This window comes from Sciurus vulgaris (assembly GCF_902686455.1).
Source record: "Sciurus vulgaris genome assembly, chromosome: 10".
In the NCBI taxonomy this organism is placed as follows: domain Eukaryota; kingdom Metazoa; phylum Chordata; class Mammalia; order Rodentia; family Sciuridae; genus Sciurus; species Sciurus vulgaris.
In genome coordinates, this window is record NC_136470.1 from 49980787 (window position 1) to 50001682 (window position 20896).

At 35.7% G+C, this 20896-nt stretch overlaps 1 protein-coding gene across 1 annotated transcript in view; it reads right to left on the reverse strand.

Annotated features, from left to right (window-relative positions):
- The window catches only part of ABI3BP (ABI family member 3 binding protein), a 233759-nt gene that overhangs the window by 93526 nt on the left and 119337 nt on the right, over positions 1-20896 (reverse strand). The window contains 9 exon segments of the mRNA XM_079101410.1: positions 977-1051; positions 1919-1993; positions 2514-2588; positions 3797-3862; positions 14030-14104; positions 14646-14717; positions 15561-15635; positions 16386-16457; positions 18280-18357. Of these exon segments, the coding sequence (XP_078957536.1) occupies positions 977-1051; positions 1919-1993; positions 2514-2588; positions 3797-3862; positions 14030-14104; positions 14646-14717; positions 15561-15635; positions 16386-16457; positions 18280-18357 (663 nt within the window).

A 20896-nucleotide genomic window follows, 5' to 3' on the forward strand; every position in this document is an offset into this window, starting at 1 on the left:
CACATATCATTATCATCCAGTGTTATCTGTGTAGGTTCAGGGTCTTTAGAAATTTTAAAGGCAATTGTTCCAGGGCTATTTTTTTTTTTTTTTATGAAGGAAAGAAAAACAGGTTATCCTAGAGATAATGAAATAACCTCCAAGAAGAAGCAGAAAGACTCTTTCAAAATCCTGCCATATTTAGTAGTCAATCTCCAAGTATACAATGGGTAAGTCTGGGGAAAAAAAATTTTAAACTATTATAATGTATAGGTCATATAGAATTGCATTTATATTACAAATACAAATGGAATTAAGCCAAATCCAGTTTGTCGAGCATGATTCTTAGTATATTATTTAACAAGGAAGAGATAAGCTACTGGAACCACCTGAATTCAGTGCTGCAACATACGTTGTTCCTCTCCTTCTCCTCCATCCAAATTCCACAAATATATTGAGGCCAGTGCCTTATTATTTCTTGGAGCTTCTATATAAATAATTTAGACCCTGAAATTTTATCATCTTATGTTGTGCTCCCATTGTTATGTCTTATCAGTTTAAGATTATGAGGAACTTAAAAGCTGGAATCATCCTCTCCAACTCAAGTCATTTCTCTAGTGTAAAACTGAAAACTTAGTAGGCACCAAAAAATAAATAAATAAATAAAGAGAATTATCAGCCTATCAGACATTAGAATACAGTAGCATATAAAAAAAAAGCACTACTACTTATCTCATTCTCTAATGCTGGTGCAACAGCACTTGTTTCTAGGTTTATACCCAAATTCAAAATTATATGTAAAAAATCATATAATTTTCAGTAAAATCTTATTGGAAACATTTGATTTTTGTTTTGTATCATTATAATTCAATTATTAATTTCAAATTTATAAAGAAAGTCTCCTATAGAATCATGCAACTTCTTTTTTATAATAAAGAGATGAACATGGTCTATTTGGAATTAAGTATCCTGAAAAATTAAAGAGACATTTATTTACCAGGCTTAGTTCTTGGTGTTTGGGGTCTAGGGCGTCGTTTAGGTGTAGAAGGGGTAGATGTAGTTCGCTGGGGAGCTGAAAGAAGAAGATTGAATATAACTTTCAAAAGTGATATTTTCAGGGTCAGATTATTGTCTGTAAGCTTAACAAACTTCTTGAGTGCCAGAGCCATTTTATATTTGTTTGTATTCCTAGAATGCCGAACCTCATGCTCGATATACATTATGTACTAAGTGTTGACCAGGACATCAGGAATTAAAACTCTACAGGAGACCTGAAGATGAATTGTTTAATTAAATGTACTGGAAAGTGAGCACCCTGGAGGCATTTCAGAACATAAGGTACAATAAGAACTCAAAAGGATAACATTGGAAAGCAGGGCAGATGCAAAATAAGATATCTTAGATTTAGAAAATGGAAAGTTCAAAACTTCCATTTGTAGTTCAGTACTATCCTCACCAGGCATTTATGAACTGTATCATTTAAACAATTTTCCATGATAAAATGTGGGTTGTGCTACCTCTCTTTTACATTTCTTCACATGTCCAGGATGGTAGCACCTACATGGTGCTCTTTACACTTAGACTATTCTGAATGAAATACTCTCACATCATATTTAAAGGTGCTCAATATGAGGGAGTATACTTTAAAATAATTATCATCTAGAATTCTGCTGTTATTATCTGGTTGACGAAGCTAAAAGAAATATAAGAAGGAAGTTTTTCTTCAAGATATATAAACATTGAGATTATGGAAATTCTTTGAAGATTATCCTAAGTCTAGCATACTGGGTCACTCATCAATTCTTTGAAGAACTTCATGGTAGAGAATGAAGTGAAATGCTTAGTACTGAAGCTATTTTGAAAAGACCAACATGATGATTGTTTTTTGTCACTTTACCTGTTCCTTCAAACCACATACTATACAAATGTCATTAGTTACCAGGTGTTGTAGGTTGCATTTCAGGGCTGGTAAAGGTTTCCACTTTTTGAGGAAAAAATGGTGTTTCACCTGCAGCTGAAAGCACAAAAAGCCCATCCCATTAAATTAATCCAGTTAAAATGAGGTATCTTAAGAATTTCAACATGCTTTTAGAATGGTACAAGGCACATGCTACACATACACGGGTAAGGATGGAACTGCGTGTCATCTTAAAAGCTGATGGATGAAGTTATGATTTAAAGTGGGGAAAAAGCTAGAATGACAGTTTTTCATAGCTCAGAGTCAGCTCATAGGACTAGGATGATGCAGATCACAAACACACATGATGAGATGATGTGGATGATGAAGACGTCCATGCAGGGTTCAAAGCTTTTCACAACTTTAAGGATGGGGAAAATACCACCTATCACAGTTCAATGAGAGAAGAAAGAGATGCAAAATACATATACATGTCTATTCCAAAACAGGAAAGAACAAATGATTAGATGTGATGGAATGAAATGGTCATTCGGAAGAAAGGCATTCACATGGATTGTGATTTTTTTTTTTTTTTTTGGTGGAAAACAAAGCATAATTTTTCTGTTAAAAACGTTACCCAGTGTTGCCCTTGGCTGTTCAAGAGTTCTAGAAGTTTTAGGTGGGACAGAATCCAGAATAGAATCACTTGTTGCTGTTGGAATAAATGTCAACATTTATAAAAGCAGTAGAAGGCCACAGGAATAAAATACGAATTCATGAGTAATAAATTATGCCCCATGAGGAAAACAGCAAGAACACTTGAGGGACTAATGACCAACACTTTGAAACTAGTGATGCACTAGGAGCTGAAGATGAGCCCACTTTAAAAAACATACATACTTTGATACTGACCAAATTATATATCATGTGCATGTGTGAATATGTAACAAATCTTATTATGCACAACTATATATATATATCAATAAAAATATGAAAAAACATACTTTAAATATCAGAAACCATGGAAAAGAAGTGTTTTACACATTCAACTTATTTTCATTTGGTTTTTCTAGGTTTTTGTCTTCTGTTTTCTAGTTAACTGAACTCTGAACATTCTATTTCACTTCTTTTTGCTATTTAAAATTATTCACCTTTATTAGTCATGATACAACTAATGCTAAGATTACACTTACAGAAAATACCAGGCACACATTTGGCAGAGACCAGACTTACTTTGACTCTCCTACAGTGTGTAGTTATAGTAGGCGCATAATAAACACCTGCCATAAGGAACTTTTGGACTAAGTTAAACTAGCTGTAAATGGAGCAGTGACTGCCTAGAACATCTATAGACAAATGAGTGATGTGATTGTTCTATGGCAGGACTTCTCACCTAGGCACTAAGTAACGATTAGGGCAAAATAATTCTTGGTTGTTGGGAAGATGCTCTGTGTGCTAGAGGAGTTGGGTAGCATCCCTGATCTCTGTCCACTAGATGCCAATGGCACTTCTCCCAGCTGTGACAACCAGCTATATCTTTAGACATTGCCAATGTCTGTGGTGTAGAGGAGAGGTCCCAAATTACCTCCATTTGAGAATCTACAAAAAACTCTCTAAGCCTTTAAAACTTTTAAGGAATAATTCCAGGCAAGAGAGCGCTAGGCCTTTCTATTATTTTCCCCCAGTGGCAACCCAATCTATCTGCAGCTTCCTCATGTGACAGAACTGATTGACTGATGAACATAAAGAAACACTCAATGGGAATCTTGGGTAGAGTTCACTTCCTGACATACAGGGCTATTTTCTCCTTGTGGAGCTCTAGAGTGCACTTTTTCACTCTGCAAAAACTAAAAGGGACAGTCTGCCAAGTGTCGTCCAAACACCTGGGGTCCAGAGACATAAGCGAAAGACTGGGTATACCTGTGTGGACCTCTGATCTTTCAGTCTCATCTGAAGTGGTAGGACTTGAGAAAACATCGTAAGTTGCTTAAAAAAAAAAAAGAAAAGAAAGAAAGAAAAAACGAGATGTTAAGGTTGATTCATTCTGAAAGATTTTGTGATTTATTTTAATGCTGGCTACAGGACAGCTCCATGTAAGTATGAGTGGGTATAGGCATTTAGCTGCTGGCCTTGTCATTACTGGGTTAGCAATTACCACCACTGTGCTACATTTTGGCTGCCTTGCTCTGAGCTACAGGATTTATATAGCAAGCCTTGGCACTGGCTCTGGGGTGATGTGAATACAGAGCTATATGTTTATAATGAAGTGATGCCAACTCTAAATCAAGTGCTGCAAAGAATATAAACATAAATAAAGTCAGATGGCAGCTTAGGGAGAGATTCTAAACAAGGAAACAGCAGTCACACTGAGGCTATTTGCATAAAGTCTACAGCTTGGTCCTTCTGCCTAGTGAAAGTTGCTACCATGATGTCTCACGTGTGGACAGTACTTTACAGTTTCCACAGTACTTTCTCACACATTGGCTTCTTTAACCCTGTTAACATCCCTGAAAAGTATGGGAGGTTGGCATTAGCCTCACTTTCTGGATAGTGGGGTGTTATCTTCACACTCTAGATGATAAAGATGAGGCTCACAGAAGCAGACACATGCCAGAATTGTCACGTTCAGTGCGTTTTCCACTCCATGGCAGGACCAGGAGCAGCCAGGCTAATAGGACCAGGATTCATGCGGCACCATCCCTCCTGCCATTTTACTTAGAGGCAGCTTTTGTTTCATGTTCCTCCGGGAGTCATGAGCCCTTCTACAGTCTAGGCAGCTTTACAGATCAAGTTTATACCAAATAAAGAGAGATACATTTAAACATAAAGATTGAATTATTTAAATGCAGGGATAGTTTTCAGGTTCACATGAGTTAAACCTGTAAGTCAAAACAGCATTCGATAAGTTTGTCTTTTTTATGCACAAAGAATTGTCACTATGGAGAGGTAGAGAAAGCAGGATCTAATAAGAGATGGCATTGCTTTTCTTTTCCATTCCAACTGGCTATGTAGAAATAAAACAAAAAGAGGGAATTCACAAGATTTACTCTTTGGGGTTACTTGTAATTCAGTGATAATCTAATGATTTTGAATCACGGCTGGTAGGAACCATAAGAAAGATAACATGAGATGGTGTGATGGTCTGACAGCAGAGGACAGCTTGTGCTACCAACATACAAATGGGGCAGGAAATATATTTGTGATGATGAATCTACTCTTTACAAAGCCTTTAAAAATGGAAAAAATATTGTGAGTTAAAATATGCATATATATCAAGAATACATTTACTACATGGAAAAGTTAAACTAGATGCAATTTTAAAGGGTCAGAAAAGAATGACTCATCTTTTAAAGGGCAAAAATGGCATAGTCTCTGGTCTTAGACTTTCTGGTCTTAGAATTTCTTTAATTCAGGTTTAAGTCACAGATTTAGCAATGTCAGCTCCATCTCCTACTAAATAAATTGGGAAAAGTTTACCAACTTGTATTTAACTCTCTTATCCTAGCTAAGAAATTATGGATGGCTTTTTAAATTATGTTACTGTTTTTGAAAAATGCCATTACTGTTTTTATGTTACCCTAACTCCCAAATCTTCCTTCCGTCTAGTGACGTTGGACCAATTTCCTATAGTCCATATTTTAGTTCTAAGAGATGATATTTATTCATCCCTCTATTTATTTTCCCTATTTACAATTCTCTACCATTCTGGAAGTTCCAAACCAAGTTGCCAACTTTCCTTAAGTTATTCCCACAAGTCATTTGATGTGGACAGATGCCCTCTCTTCCCATCCTTCAGCAACTGTAGTTCATGTCTGCGAGTTCCCAATCATCAGGAGACTTAACTTCTTGCAGGATCCTTCAGATTCAAAAGACTTAGTGTTTGATATTTCGATTTCTGTAGTTTCTGAGAGTTTAAGAAAAGAATGCTAACGAACACACAAATACCACTCATTCCAACGTTTATGCTATATGGACAGCTTTGAGAAGCACACCACCTCATCTTTATCCACGAGTTAGTCTTCTGACGCTAAAGTTATATATGTCCAAGGAGAAGACTGTGTTGAAATAGAATTCTCTGAAAATCAATAGCTCTTAATTTCTTTTCAAAACTCAGAAAGGAAAAGAGAGAAACGAAAAAGGAGAGGGAATTTTACCAAAATAGAGGAAAGCTCAGCAGAGTGAAGGGGACTGAGGAGGAGAAAGGAGGGATGGGAAAAGGGAAGAATAGTGGAATAAATCTAACTGAACTTTTTTGTGAACATACATGAACCCCAACATGGTGAATCCCAACATCAAGTGTATCCATAAGACACTAATTTAAAAAAACTATAAATAAATTACAGAAAGTTCAGTAGAGGAGAGGAGAGGGAAGGGAAGAGGGGGTAAGTGCTAGGAAATGCATTAGAGCAAATTTTTTTCCATGCTTTTGTGATTATGTCAAAATGTATTTAATATTTAGGTAACTAAAAAGAATTTTAAAAAAGAAAAAAAAAAAAAACCTTTTGTACATGCACACATATGCCAGAGTAAAATTCATAAAACAGTTAGGCCTAGTTCCTGAAAGTCTACTCCAGCTATCAAATTGATAAACAGTCCAGAGAATGCCACTGAACATTGTTACTTATCACCTATCTGTAGGGGATAAAATGCTACAGCTATTTGAAATGAAGTAGCACCTCTGATCTTGAATTCACAGAACATACATGGGACCAAAAGTTGTTAGAGAAATCTAATGCAACAAAATACGTAGTTCAATTTAAAGGTTATAAAAAGCAATTAATTTCCCTCAAAAAACAGTAATAATCGGGTGCAGTGGTACATGCTTGTGATTCCAGTGACTGGGGACAGAGATGCTGAAGCAGGAGGATCACAAGTTCAAATCCAGCCTCAGCAATTTAGAGAGGCCCTAAACAATTTAGCAAGACCCTGTCTCTTAGTAAAAAAATTAAAAAAAAAAAAAAAAAGAGGGGTTGGTGCTGAGGATGTGGCTCAGTGGTTAAGTATCACTGGGTTCAATCCCTGCTACCAAAACAAACAAACAAACAAACAAACAGGGATGACTTACCATTATAACTAAATTTTATCTTCAGATTTTTTTTCAGAAAAATATGAAAGACCCTGTATCACCATCTTCTCTAGAATTTCCTATAACTATATTTGTTAATTACATTTTGTTTGTTGTAGATTTTTACTTTGAAAAAAACTAATAGATACAAATCCCACCATGAAAACAACCTGGAAATGTGATCACACACAGACAAAAATTTTAAATAACTGAGAATTTATCATTTCATTTAAATTCCCTGAATGTCAATAACTATGTGATATATTTTCCTTTTCAAACATAAATACTTGGGCTGGGGTTGTGGCTAAGTGGTAGAGCACTCGCCTAGCATGTATGAGGCACTGGGTTCAATTCTCAGCACTGCATGTAAGTAAATAAAAGTAAGGGTCATCAACAACTAAAAAAATATTAAAAAATAAATTCTTAAACAATAGACATTAAAGTAGAAATTGTCATATTCATTATGCACTCTTGGTTTATTTAATCCAGAGCCTAGTACATGGTGGATCCCCAGTAAAATTAATCTGCAAAACATCCATTAAAATAAACAAATAATAGTGATTTTTGACAGATGGGTAGTTTAAGCACTTTGATATGAGAATTGACTTTCTGGCTTAGATTGGGGAATGATCATGTTCTTTAATTCTGATACACAATGTGTGCACATAAATCTGTTCCTCTACTACACACATACCTTCCATGGGTTTGTGTGGCCTTATTCTCCATGGAGGTAGGATTCTAAACACATACATGAAGAAGTAATGAAATAACACATAAGTAAGTAGAAGAGAAAAACACACCACCACACGGAATTCTCAGTGCTATTTAAATTCACAAATACTGCTTTCTTTGGTTAATGGAAAAACAAAATACCTTTCTGCTTGGCCTTGAAATCTGTTAAAGTATTGTCTGCAAGAAAATGTTTATGAAATAAAATCAAAGGCTGAGGCTATGAATCTCGAAAAGACCACAGTGAATCTGTAAACCATCTGCTATGCTTGATTTCTATTTTCTTGCTCTTAAAGCATTAACACCACTACTCATTCCTACTTTTTCTCCTCTCCAGGGCTTAATCCAGTTGGGTGGGCCAGATCTGTGCTAATCAACACCTTACAGGGCAGACAGTAAGATCCAAATACAGAGTTTACTTCTTTTTAAGCGCTCTGAAAAGCAGCATCTGTGGCCAGACTTTCCAACCAGTTATCTACTCTTTGTGCATGCTGATCACTTCACCTTTAAGCCTTTAAATAATTTATAGAGCATAAGTACATGTTGCAATTTCCTTGAGTTCTACAATGTACTGAAAGAATTCAACACAGAAAATCATTAGGGATGACCTCCTAAAGGAAGTTCCCAAAGTGAATTCTAATGAAAAGACCAAGCTGACTATGCTCCCTTCTGATGCCCTGTCAAGCAAAGTCTCTAAAAGATGACTACTTAAAGTTCAAGGGGAAATAACTCAAGGAAAAAGTAGTTTCAGGAATAAGTCTCTGTAAATTTGGAAAGAAATGCAGTTTGGACACTTTTGGGGAAGAAGAGGCAGAAGGGATTTCTAAGAATGAAACACATATATGAAATCATTCTGCACTTGTGATCAATGCCTTTTCATTTGATTTGAAACCCTATTGATATCAATGATAGTCTTTTTAGGGAATGATTAAATAAATTAAGGAGGCTTAACGCAGATGTTACCAAGCCAGGAATAATAAGCTCATTTGCATCACTTCCATCCCTTTGAATCATATAAGGTCTTTGGGAAGTGTACACAAGCCCCAGTTGAGAGGTGGCAAATACATGGATGGCAATTATGCTGCGTCTCCCACCTCCAGTGCCCATGGAAAACATAGCAGGTTGACCTTGCCATTCTTTTACCCACTGAACCTGTGCAGGTCCTCTGAACCCACTTTATAGTGATTCACGCTGCTGCTCTAACTGTACAGAGAGTCTCTGTGATATGATTTACCATCCCTGCCACGGGGTCCACAAGACATCAAGCTATTCCTAATGGGTTGTGGAAGCCCCTGTGAGTAATACTGAACCTTTCCTTTCTATTCTCCTTAAATACTGTTATACAAAGTGAAATGAAGTCCGATGAATCATTTGGTATTCTAATATATATTGAAACTTTGAGTCTTTTTTCCTCTTCTACCTTTTCTTTCATTAAATAATTCAATAAAACACTTACTGTTTTTATTATTACAATGATCACATGCAGCAATTCAGAAAGTTTGGGTTGGTCAGTTTGGTGGAAGGGATGCAGTCAATGCAAGACTCCATCATATTAAGGAAATGACATTTGGGCACTCCTGTGTACTATGTATTCTATCAAGTAATTCATGCATTATTTCTAAAACTAAACACCTAATGAAAAATTTATTTATTATTTATATATTATTTATAATTTATATATTATATATTATTTATATATTATTTCCTTTTATAGACAGAGAAACTGAAGTTCTGAGAGATAGTTATTAACAAAGCTCTGTCTTAATCTATAGCTTGCAGATTAGCAATCATATTCACAGTAAGAATAAACTTCAAGGACTGGCCAGTCTCTTAAGGGTCACTTAATGTTTCCTATCTATCTAGAAGGCATGTAGACCCAGGAAGAACATTTAATTCTCTGTTGTGAAGGCTGTTCTCAAAAATTCAAAGCAAGCCATATGGCACTGTTTTACTTTTAACTTGGAGTGGTTTTTCTGAAAAGACTAGGAAAGAAATGAATGAGTCTAACTTTTGCTCCTCTACCCAGACAGACCTAAGTCCCTCAGGCATCTCTTCAATATAAAAGAAAATAACTGGCAGCTTCAGGAACTTTGGAAGGACCAGTGTGATGCTGTACCCATAACCCTTTGAATTTCTTAGGATTAAATTAATTGCAAATACTAATTATTCCAGTGGATAAATGATTCCACAGCATGTGGATCACATGGACACAAGTGCACAATTTACCTGGGGGTGGGAGATGAGAGCTCTTCTATTTTTCTTTTTTTTTTTAATTTGTTCTTTTTTAGGTATACATGACAGTAGAGTACATTTTGACATATCATACCTATGTGCAGTGTAACTTATTCTAATTAGGATCCCATTCTTGTGGTTGTAGATGATGTGGAGTTTCACTGGGGGTTCTATTCATATATAAACATAAAAAGTTATGTCTGAGTCATTCTCCTGTCTTTCCTGTTCTTATAGGTGAAAGCTTTTCTAGAACTCCCATGACAACACTAAGACTGTAGTGAGCTGACCAACTTCCAATAGAACACAGGACCAATTCTACCACATCGTCAGGTAGATGAATTTTTTCCTGAATAACTGTCACAAGCACTTAAATATTCTAAAATCTAGCTTTCTTTTAGTACAAAATGTATAAATAATTTTATATTCTGGTATGCAGAACACATTTTATGATTTCCTTTATATACTCTATGGAAAATTAGATTTGCCAAGGAAATCACCATCAATCAACCATACTTAAACATACTTCATAGAAGGTTTATACAAAATGCAATTCCAAATAATGAAACTGCACAACACAGATCTAGTGAGTGATTGGGGCAAACAGACTGAACATGGAGAAGAGTAAATTTGATGATTGCATATATCATATTTCCTGGACTATTCCAAACTTCAAACAGCCTGTTCCACTGTTGCCATAAACTGTTGAAATGACCCAGGGATTTCAATAACCAGCATGAAAGTTAGAATTTTCTAAAGTCTTTAATGTCAAAAAGTGGTACAGAAATCTTTTTGGAACACTGACTCTCTTTTTTTGGATACAGAATGCTAATACCAAAGTAAAATGTTACAATGATAAATCATATATAGTGATTGATCAAGAGAAGAACTGCCCTGGCATCCAGGGTGGCCTGGCACCCACAAGCAGGCTGTGGCGTCCTCCTGTTGAATGTCAACAATTTCAAAGAACACCAATATTAGATGAGATCACTCTGACTTTGATGGATCAAGGGAAAATCAAGAGTAGGCTGTAATCATGCAGAACACAGAACAGAAATGAAAACATGAACAGCATCCAACCACAAGCCACACCCTGCCTCATTCTCATCAATGTGGGCACCTTGTGCTTCTTTTCCATTCACAGCTTTAGATCTGTTTCACTCATCTTTTCTCCTAATTAGGAATTACGAAGACACTCATGCACAGACTTACTCCCAATCCCGAGCAAAACTGTACTTCCTTGGACCCTTCTGCCAATCACTTAATGCAGGCAAAAATCCTGCAATAAGTGTTTCCCAACATCCTCTAAGAGGTCCTCCAGTTACTCATCATTTATGTGGTCCATTAACATAATAATTAAATAAGTCTAAATTCAGTCCACTCCATGTAGGTTCTATTGGTCTTTGGGTAAAAGGAATTGACAGTAAATATAGAGGCATGATACTGAAAAACAAAAATCTATGTTGCTCTAATAATGTCAATAATATCAACAAAAATATATTGTTTCTCCATAGCATATACTAAAAATGGGGCCTACTGATTTTGTGAGTCACAATTCAAGCACTACCTCCATCTCTCCATTCTAAAAACAATTGCAACAGGAAGCTACCTGAGTAACTGGAAAATAAAATAATCATATATGCTGAAACTAAATGGGAAATAGCAACTTAATACATGTACAAATGTACACAAAGTTAATTAAAAGAAACAAGAAAGGCTGAAATGAATGGAAGGACTACATGAATATATCAACTCTTGAAATCACAAATAATGTATATATGTATTTTTAATTTTAACAGAATTTAGGAAGATGCCACAGAATACTTATATTAGAGTGCAGATGGATGCATTGCACATTAACAGAAAAACAGAAGATACTTCATACAATCATTGTTCTTTATAAGAAACCAGTCTTATGTTGATTTGATGCCTACTGCTCTATTATTGACCACTCCTGATGATTTTTACCTGCACCATGTGAAATATTATAGAATACAGAAATTAGGTGGTGCATTTCAAACTTGAATGCCATACAAGTCACCAGGGGATATTGTTAGATAGCAGATCCTTATTCAATAAATCTAGAGAGAAGCCCACTGTCTTTTAAATAAGTTTACAGGCAATTTTTGGTCCAAGGACCATATTAAGTAGCAGGAATAGACAAGTTAAATGTCAAATGGGAAAGTTGGGAAATTTCTGGGGCTAAAAATGTCTTCTACTAAACTGTTGTTGTAGCCAATAACAGGACCCAACTCACTGCCCACAAGGGCTGAGAATTAATGGCTGTGAGTTCCCTGACAGCCTAAGACTGCCCTACTGTGGTGAGGCAGCTGAATAATGAGGCTGCTTCCTGCTGCATTTAGTGTTATCCATATTACATTAGGGTAAGTCCAGAGTATTCCTCTTCTGGGACTAAAGGTAAAAAGGGACCTTTCCTTTATTGAGATTTCCCAAATCATCTGTTTTTGTCTATATTTCTGCAATCTTCACTCACTCCCAAACATGCTCTCCTTCCTCCCCAGTAGTTGGTCTGCTCAGGCTTTATATACAATCATGTCCTAGGTTTTAAAATTTCATAAATGGTTTTCTTGAGGTTTTAGTCAGTTTGCTTTTAAAAATATCAGAGAAACCAAAACGAAGTGCTGCTTAAGGAAAACACAAGAGAATCCCATGTCACCTATGTTATAGCCCCAAAGCTAAGAGATGAAAGGGACCTGAAGGTTAGCCCAGGGGACCCAAAAGCATTTGGTTTGGGAGATATGGAAGCCTGGTGGGATGTAGGAGTCACAGCCAGGGCTGTCATGGTGCTGCAGATAGGCCAAGAGAGATGCTCCCAGGCTAGATGCTGCTCTGTAACTACAATGAAGTTGGGCTGGTGTGATGGCTGGTGGAACTAGAGGCTCAATATGACACTCCACTCAGAACCCCCAGATTTTACTCTCAGGTGACAACATTGCTCTTTTTGTACCCACTTAAGCTAATCACATTATAGTGATTAAGGAAACCAAAGATTAAAAAGACCCAATCTCAGGCTTCTCTGGATTGACTGGAATCCATGGACATCTTTCAAGTGTGTTGCCACTTGAAAAAACAGGGAAATCATAAAGACATACATACTTAATTTGATGTCATCTGTATCTTTTACTGAGCATTGAGCTCATTACAGTTACTACAAAAAGGATAATTTGACTAAGATCTGTGTGTCTGGGGGCTCATTTTTCCATCCTTTTTCAAACCCACTCCCCCACTATATTCTGGAGGACAACACAAAATGTCAGTGTATTTAACTTAATAAATACATGAACTTCTGGCTATGTATGGTTTGTATTCAAAATAAAGTTACAACAGTTAGAAGCTCACAAAAATTAAAATTTAAGCAAGTAAAGCAAAAAATCATGAAGCAATCACAAAGGGTGTTTTCTTATGATTCTTTTATGCTGAATAGCCTCTTCTGTAGTTGACTGCTAGGCATTAAAGAAAGAACGGGGAAAATTATGATTAACATGAATCTATTTTTTGAGAAGGGGAAATCATCAATTTCGCTGGTCGAATGCAAGAATGCCCAAGAGAAAAAAAGATATGACCCATAAAAGTAAAGAAAGATAGACAAATCACATGGTTAGTAGAGAGCTGGCAATGAAGGCAAGATCTGCTATAAACTCCTAAAATGTGCAAACTTTCTTCTCTATCGTGGTGTGCTTACAACTTTTAGAACCTGGTATAATATCTTGCACATAGTAAGCTCTCAAATGGTTGTTGAATTATTTTACCAAAAAAGAAACAAATACCTATCTGCAAAGGAAACATTAAGCTCATGTAGTTAAATCAGACATGACTTAACATGATATACTTACTTTGTTACTACTCTCATGTCCCTAAAGAGATCTCTAGAAAATCAGTGGGGCAATTCATAGTGCCTAGCCAGACATCTAATAAGGTATCCAGAAATTAAAACATATATCTTTAAAACAAATACAAAACCATTTGGTTTTTATATTGGGAAAAATGAGATTCATATAAATCTCGAGAATATATTACAGGTTTTCCATTTGACACAAAGTATATTGGTAAATAGTTAAGTAACCTACAAAAAATAAAAAGATGGATCATTTTTAAAAGAATGCAATTACCAGTTTGAGGTTGCACAACTTTGGAATCTTCAGATGGTTTAGCTGTAGGTACCATCCGTGGCTTTTCACTTGCAGCTATATTGGAAAGAAATAGAATTTCCTGAGTATTTGTTTTAAAAAGAAAAAGGATAGGAATAGGTTACTGGGATGGTAAAGTGGCTACCAGAAGACTATAATAAAAAGCTCATACAGATCCCTTCAAAATTCATTACATATTAAGGAGAAATCAATATATGCCCATCAGTATGTGATCAGTGGCTAGGGAGAGACCAGAGCTTCAGATCACACTCAACATTTATAAGCACAGAAACTAACCAACTGAGTTGCATCAAATTAACAAACTCATATTTTTTACTGAATTGGAAGAAAATCCAATCAACTAGGATTTTTCTTTTCTTCTCTTTTCTTTTTTGAAAAAGCAATGAATGATTGTTTACCTGAGTTAACCGAATTCATTAGTTCACTGAGGTTTGCAGAGATAGGACCCAGTAAATATGTCCTACAAAATTAAGAAATCGAAGGGCCTCATGCATGCTAGGTAAGTGTTCTGCTACTGGGCTTCATTCCCAGCCCACCACCCACATTCTAAACATCAAATATAAGGTACATTTATTACCCAAAGTACCCCATGGTTTCTCAAAAGGGAAGGGTGTTTTTGCCTCAGGAAACTCTGGAAGACTTTTTGGAGCTGTATTAAAACATATAGGACAGTTGTGACAGGAGGTGTAAATAACAGAAAGAAAAGACTCAAAATTTCAAGCTTTCAAAATCAATAAACACAAAGGGAAATTATTTCATGTCAAGTGATGAATATTTAGTAGGCTTTCTTACTTTTGTGTTTAAATGTGAGTAACATTATATTTCGTTTTCAATTTTTTTATAGTCAAGCCACTATATCTGAGGTATTTGGGCTCTTCTTTCTGTACTTCTTTCTTTAGCTATGTTTATATGTGCTCTTGGGTATATTTCATTTAATTTTAAACCAATCACCAAAAACATTTGAACTAGAAAATATCTACCTAAGAGGTTTTAAAGGTAGAATTTTGGCAACTATGTGACTTTATATATATATAAATGTCCCTCCATCTTTTTAAATATTGCACTCATAAAGAAATTCTAAGCAATTCTAAGAATTACTAAGTAATTCTAAGAAATTCTAAGGCATCTGCAGAAATATCATATCTACTGTTAACAGAGACAATTGAGTAAAAACAACTATACAGAAAATATCAATTTGTTCAATGACATGATGAGTGAAAAGAATCAAACATAAAAATATGACCATTAAAGAGGAAAAAAAGGACACCAATGCATTTGTCATAGGGAGGGCCTCCCTAGGATCCTAAATTATATAGATTTTTAGCACATTTAAGGGTTTGGGTGTTGAGGAACTTGTGGTTCTATAAACCATTTGTCTCTTTTTCCTTCCAGGGAGATGAATTTGAAAGCATTAACTTAAGGATGTATATCAAGCATGCATAAAATTTCCAAAGTAATAAATAATAAAACTGCAGTGATTAATCATTTTTACCTAGAGTGCTCAGTGGCAATTCAAACTTAGGCATTAGAATAGTGTGCAATGATTCTGGAGTCCTTTCACTGGGAACTGCAATAAAGAAGAATGCAGTTAGCAACACCTTGATTCAGGATATGATTTTGCTTAACCAGGATCATGCACAGCATGCTTTACAACTCTCATGTGCAAAGAGCAGTTGATGCCTTGCAAGGCAAGAACTGAACTTGAAAACCTGGAAAAGTTACACAGCTGTTAAAATTTAAAGGATATACTTTCAGAAGGTCAACATCACAAGTGCAAAATGAAATACATGCTGCTCCTCTTCTTCAGGGGAAGAGAACAAACAAGAAAGTTAGATTCTCTTGGGAAAAACAGCAAATATGAGTGACATGAAATTCTTATTAAACATCAGGACTCTTTGGAGGATTCTTCCTGAGTTCAGTATGCAAAAGACTTCCAAAAGCCAATTGGAGCAGAAAGCTCAGAGTTAAGACTTATAGGTTTTTCCCACCGCTCCAAAGTTGGAGTCTGAAAGCTGGTACTTGGTGTATTCAACCCAAGAGACTGCTTTAAAAGGGCATGTGGTTAGCATCTAGCATTCAGCTCTTTTAGAAGATCAGTCACAAGATCAAGGCATATTGTTACCTCTTCGATAGAATTGGTCTAAGAAATAGGAAAGTTACTACCAAGAAATAGGGTAAGGAGAAAGAGAAGAATAGTAGGGAGAGGGAAGGGAGGGAGGAGCAGGCTAAAGCATTGGACTTAATTTTCTATGAGCGCTGGGAGTTTTTTGCTACAGCCTTTTTTGTTTAAGGGGGAAAAAAAAACTCTTAGAATTACCTAGTGTTTCTGAAACATCTACTTCACTAGACACAGTGGGTTTAATGGGTCTTGGAACTGTTTCAGGAGTCACTAAAAGGTTAAAAAAAAAAAAAAAAAGACAACAACAAATTAAGATAAGTGATGAATCAACCAAAGGCCACGTGACATCATTTGTTGGCCTTTAGAATTACCAGGTGATATTTACACAACCCATTTCTTTTCAGATCCTAATGTCAAGGACTTCCTGGCTTGCCCCAGGTGCCTGGGCACTCTTTTCCCCACCTGTCCTTTCTGGGCTTGGTCCCTTTTTTTTATGTGCTCTGCAAAAGCACACCATACTGACCTCCCTTAAAGCATTTATCACATTAATTATTATTTTTGTCTGTCTTTATCTTTAGGGTTTAGCGCAATGCTAAGGATAAACAAGCAGAGACTAGTTTATTAAATAAATGGGCAAATAAAAGAATGACCTGAGGTTAAAAGATTTGCTTAAGGCCCTTACATTATCAGATTTCTCTCAAACGGCACTCAGTTTATGATGGTTAGAACAGGGTTGAAATTATGACCGGGACTCAAATGCCCAACTGTAGGGCTATTCCAACTGCTAGGTTAAATGCAATGCATAGCTCAGGTAAATAATTTGGGTGAAATAAGAACCATGGTTACTGAGATCTGGAATGAAATGTGAGCTAGAATTTTGTACGGTAAGGACATGAAATAAACACAATACTGAATAATAAGTTGTGGTGGTGGCCTAAGTATTTCTAAAGTGGAAAATTCTGAGGAGGATTTGGCAGAGAATTAAGAATCTGTAGACTCTCATCAGACACTGTGCCAAGAGAAGAAAGTACAACTTGGAAAAACGGGTAGAATCTTTGAGGCAGAGAAGGACTTGGAATAGCCCACTGGGTCATGCCTGTGCTCTTCTGGGTACTGACCAATTGCACTGAAATCAGAACACCACCAGGAATTTCACCCAACCCATTCATTCTAGTAGTATAAGCAGCTTCTACCGCAGCTCTACGATGGCAGGGATGAAGGTTCACCTCTCTTCTTTAGGTAGGAAACGTACATGCTGTGTCAGAAATATTCTTAATTCAATCTGTTTCTTGATGCTATTTTACTACCACATCAATCATATCTTCTCTGGACCAGCTACAAGTCCAAAAGTTTACAAAGTAACTATTGCTGCTCTTTCAAGTAATGGCAATTTGTGGATTGGAAAATCCACTTCAAACTGGAGTTACTTTGTTAGTGTGGACTGTGAGGAATCCTTGCCAGAAGTTAGTTTGGATTAGGTGGTATTACTCTGGCAAAAACTGTACTTCAGAGATCCTTAGTGGACTTGATTAGGTAGTTGCATTCAGAGAAGTTGAATGTTTATTAGCAACAGTGATAAACTCTGGGGAATATGCTTACTACATTTACTCTTTAAAGCTTTTTTACTGAACTATTATGTATTCTTTACACTAATTAGTTCATCTCCCAGGTACATTTGTTTCTAAGTGATTCCAGGGTATTTTCACAGCTATCAAGGTAGAGGTTTGTGAGGATATAAAGCAATTTTGCTAAACAGACCACTTGTGAAAAGAAAGTAATGAAAAATGGTCTCAGGTTTTCATATGAAAAGAAAGTACTAAAACCATAGTATTACATTTTAGTGTAAAAATGTTTCAGTGTCAATGTAACAATTTTCATTTAAAGTGAAAAATATAGCTTATACATTATATAACATTTATATGATTCCATAGTTTATTTCCCAAACAGTAGGAACCTAGGACCTCAATTGTTTTGTGATCAAAATAAATTTCCTACTATTCTTCACTGAAAAAAAAATGGAGGCTTGTATATCATTCACTTTGAAAAACATATATTACTTCTTTTTTCAATGTCAACGGAGGGATCTCATTACCTGTTATGGGTTGTGCTGGAATTTTTTCAACTTCTGGTGTTTTTGATTCAGCAGGTAATGCCAAAGTTTCATTCTTGGCTAAAAAGTAAGAGAACAGATCATTTACCTCACTTCCTTATAGTACAGTGTCCCATAGCACCCTGTTCAAAACACAGTCAAAAAAAAAAAAAAAAAAAAAACACAGTCAAGTAATAAACCAATTAAAAAATTAAATATATATCCCTTTTCACCAGTCAACTTCATTGTGTATTTCTACCATGAACTAGAATGAGTAGAAGACAACTTTGAAATTGCTTATTAACCCAGCTAATTCTGTAAGCTCCAAGTTGGCATCACATGAAGAAAAAAATACTACCACAATACTTGAATAAGTCTTGTCATTCAGATTCATAAATAGTTTTCTGAAGGCATAAGTTTGTACTACAAATATTCCTCAAAATTTTATATTTAGGTATGGTTGATTTTTTTAAATCAATGAATAAAAATTTTCCATTATTATACAAGGTTAAAATGCAACAGACTGTGGCATCAGTTTTTGAAAAAACACACAAATAACTGACATGGAGATAAGTTATTTGGAAAAAATTGTGTCAAAAAATAAATTACCAACAGTAAAATATTATTTGAGCCACATGTTAACATAGATCTTTTCTTTTGGTCTCTGGGAATTCAGTGCAAAGAATGGAATTACTTTTCTCATTTTTTTTCCCTCTTCATGCAACTATTTGGGAAACTTCCTTCTAAAATTTGGGTGTTCTTTTTCAAAGAAAGCACATTTCTGAACTAGAATTTTCCAATGATTAAAACATTCTACAATTTTAAAATGTACTTGGGAATAACTCTATTCACTTATTTAGCACATGGAATCAGTGACCCACGTGTAGTATTTTGAACTGGAGTACTGGCATAAAAGAATTCATCCATTTTTTTTTAGATAACATGACCATGCCACCTACAGCTGATTAAATAATCAGATAGGATTTTGTTGTTGTTGTGTTTAGAGTCCTAAGGCCATACAGAACTTGGGTTTCTCAACTTGTGACATTTGAGGCTGGATAGTTTGTGTATTGGGGGGTGCTGTCCTGGTCATTGCAGGGCAGTTAGCGGCCTCTCTGGCTTCTACCCACTGGATTCCAGTAGCACTCTCACCATTGTGATAAGCAGAGATGTCTTCAGACATTGCTAGATGCTCCCTAGGGGAATCACCTGTTGGTAAGAACTACCTGTCTAATTTGTTCTCTCAAAGTTTCTTGAACGTGCAAATTCTGTAACCTTCTTCTGTAGTTCACATTACTCTTATGAAGACCATTTTCTTCTTTTTAGTTAATGTGGGCACAAAATTATTTACTTTGGATGAACTGAATGACAATTAGAAAGCTATCCCATTGTTTAATCAATCGATGACTTTCTAATTGCCTAATCAGTTTTCCATGTATGATGGAGGTGCATCCTTCAGAGAGCTGATTATTTTCAGGCAGAATTTGAAGTAGATGTCAAAATGGTAACATACTTGCCACTCATTGGCAAGTGTGTTTTGTAAATTGCACAGCCTGTTTGCACAACAGAAATAGTTTAATATCAATGTTCACACTCAACTAGGAGGACATAAAGAGAAAGAATTGTCTGAAATAACTAAAAAAAATAGATCCAGCATAATTTTATAAAATATTTTTAAAAATTTCTAAATTACTAACATTTTCCTTATATCTTTGGTAAACAATTCTTGTTTAGAACTGTTTCTGGGATGGTTAGCATATGAAGAAACATTCAGATTACAAATTTTTATTTTTCATGAGGTCTGGTTCTGGTATTTAAAATATGCACTATAGGAAGGTTCCCTTCCTTTCCTCTTTTCTTCCTTTCCTCCCTTCCTCTCTTCTTCCCTTCCTCCCTTTCCTTCCCCTTCCTTCATTCCTTCCTTCCTTGGTAAAATAAAAATTTTCTTTTTTCCACCATCTTCTTTCCTATCAGGATGGTTTTGGCTAATTTTCTCCCTATTTAGTAAATGTTATGTTTTCAGTGATTCTTTGCCTAAGACCTCTCACCATTTTTTTTAACCTTCAGATCCTAGACTTATGCTCTGAATTCTGAACTGCTTTAACTCCTTATAGTTAATACATGCCTTTAGTTTTCAATTACATTAATCCCAAATTAGACTTATTGAAAAAAAAAAAGAAAAACTACCTTTCCAAGAGATGTTTGTATTTTTTATACTTCATTAATTCCTTATAAAGGCATGTGGTATTTCTGATGTTCCAGATGTCAGAGAAATAGGGAGATAGAGAAGATGTTTACACTGGGGAATCTTCACCTCTCATGTCAACCCATGAGTGTTCACCAACACTATGCACAATCTCAGCATTAGGAAAATAAAATGCCATCTGAATGTGACCTAAGATTCAGGAAATCCCTTTTCCTCCATTATTCTTCTGTACCTTTTCAGCACAGTTGTTTCCTTCAATATTTGGCAGGCTGTCTTGGCTTTGGCAAACCCTTTGAATAGCCCTTGGAGATGAGTGTGTAATACTTGCTTTCTTGTTTATTTCTCTCGTTATTCACACCATGTGTTCTTAGAACAAAAGCTATTAGATCTCTTGATGTCCCGTGATGGGCTCTG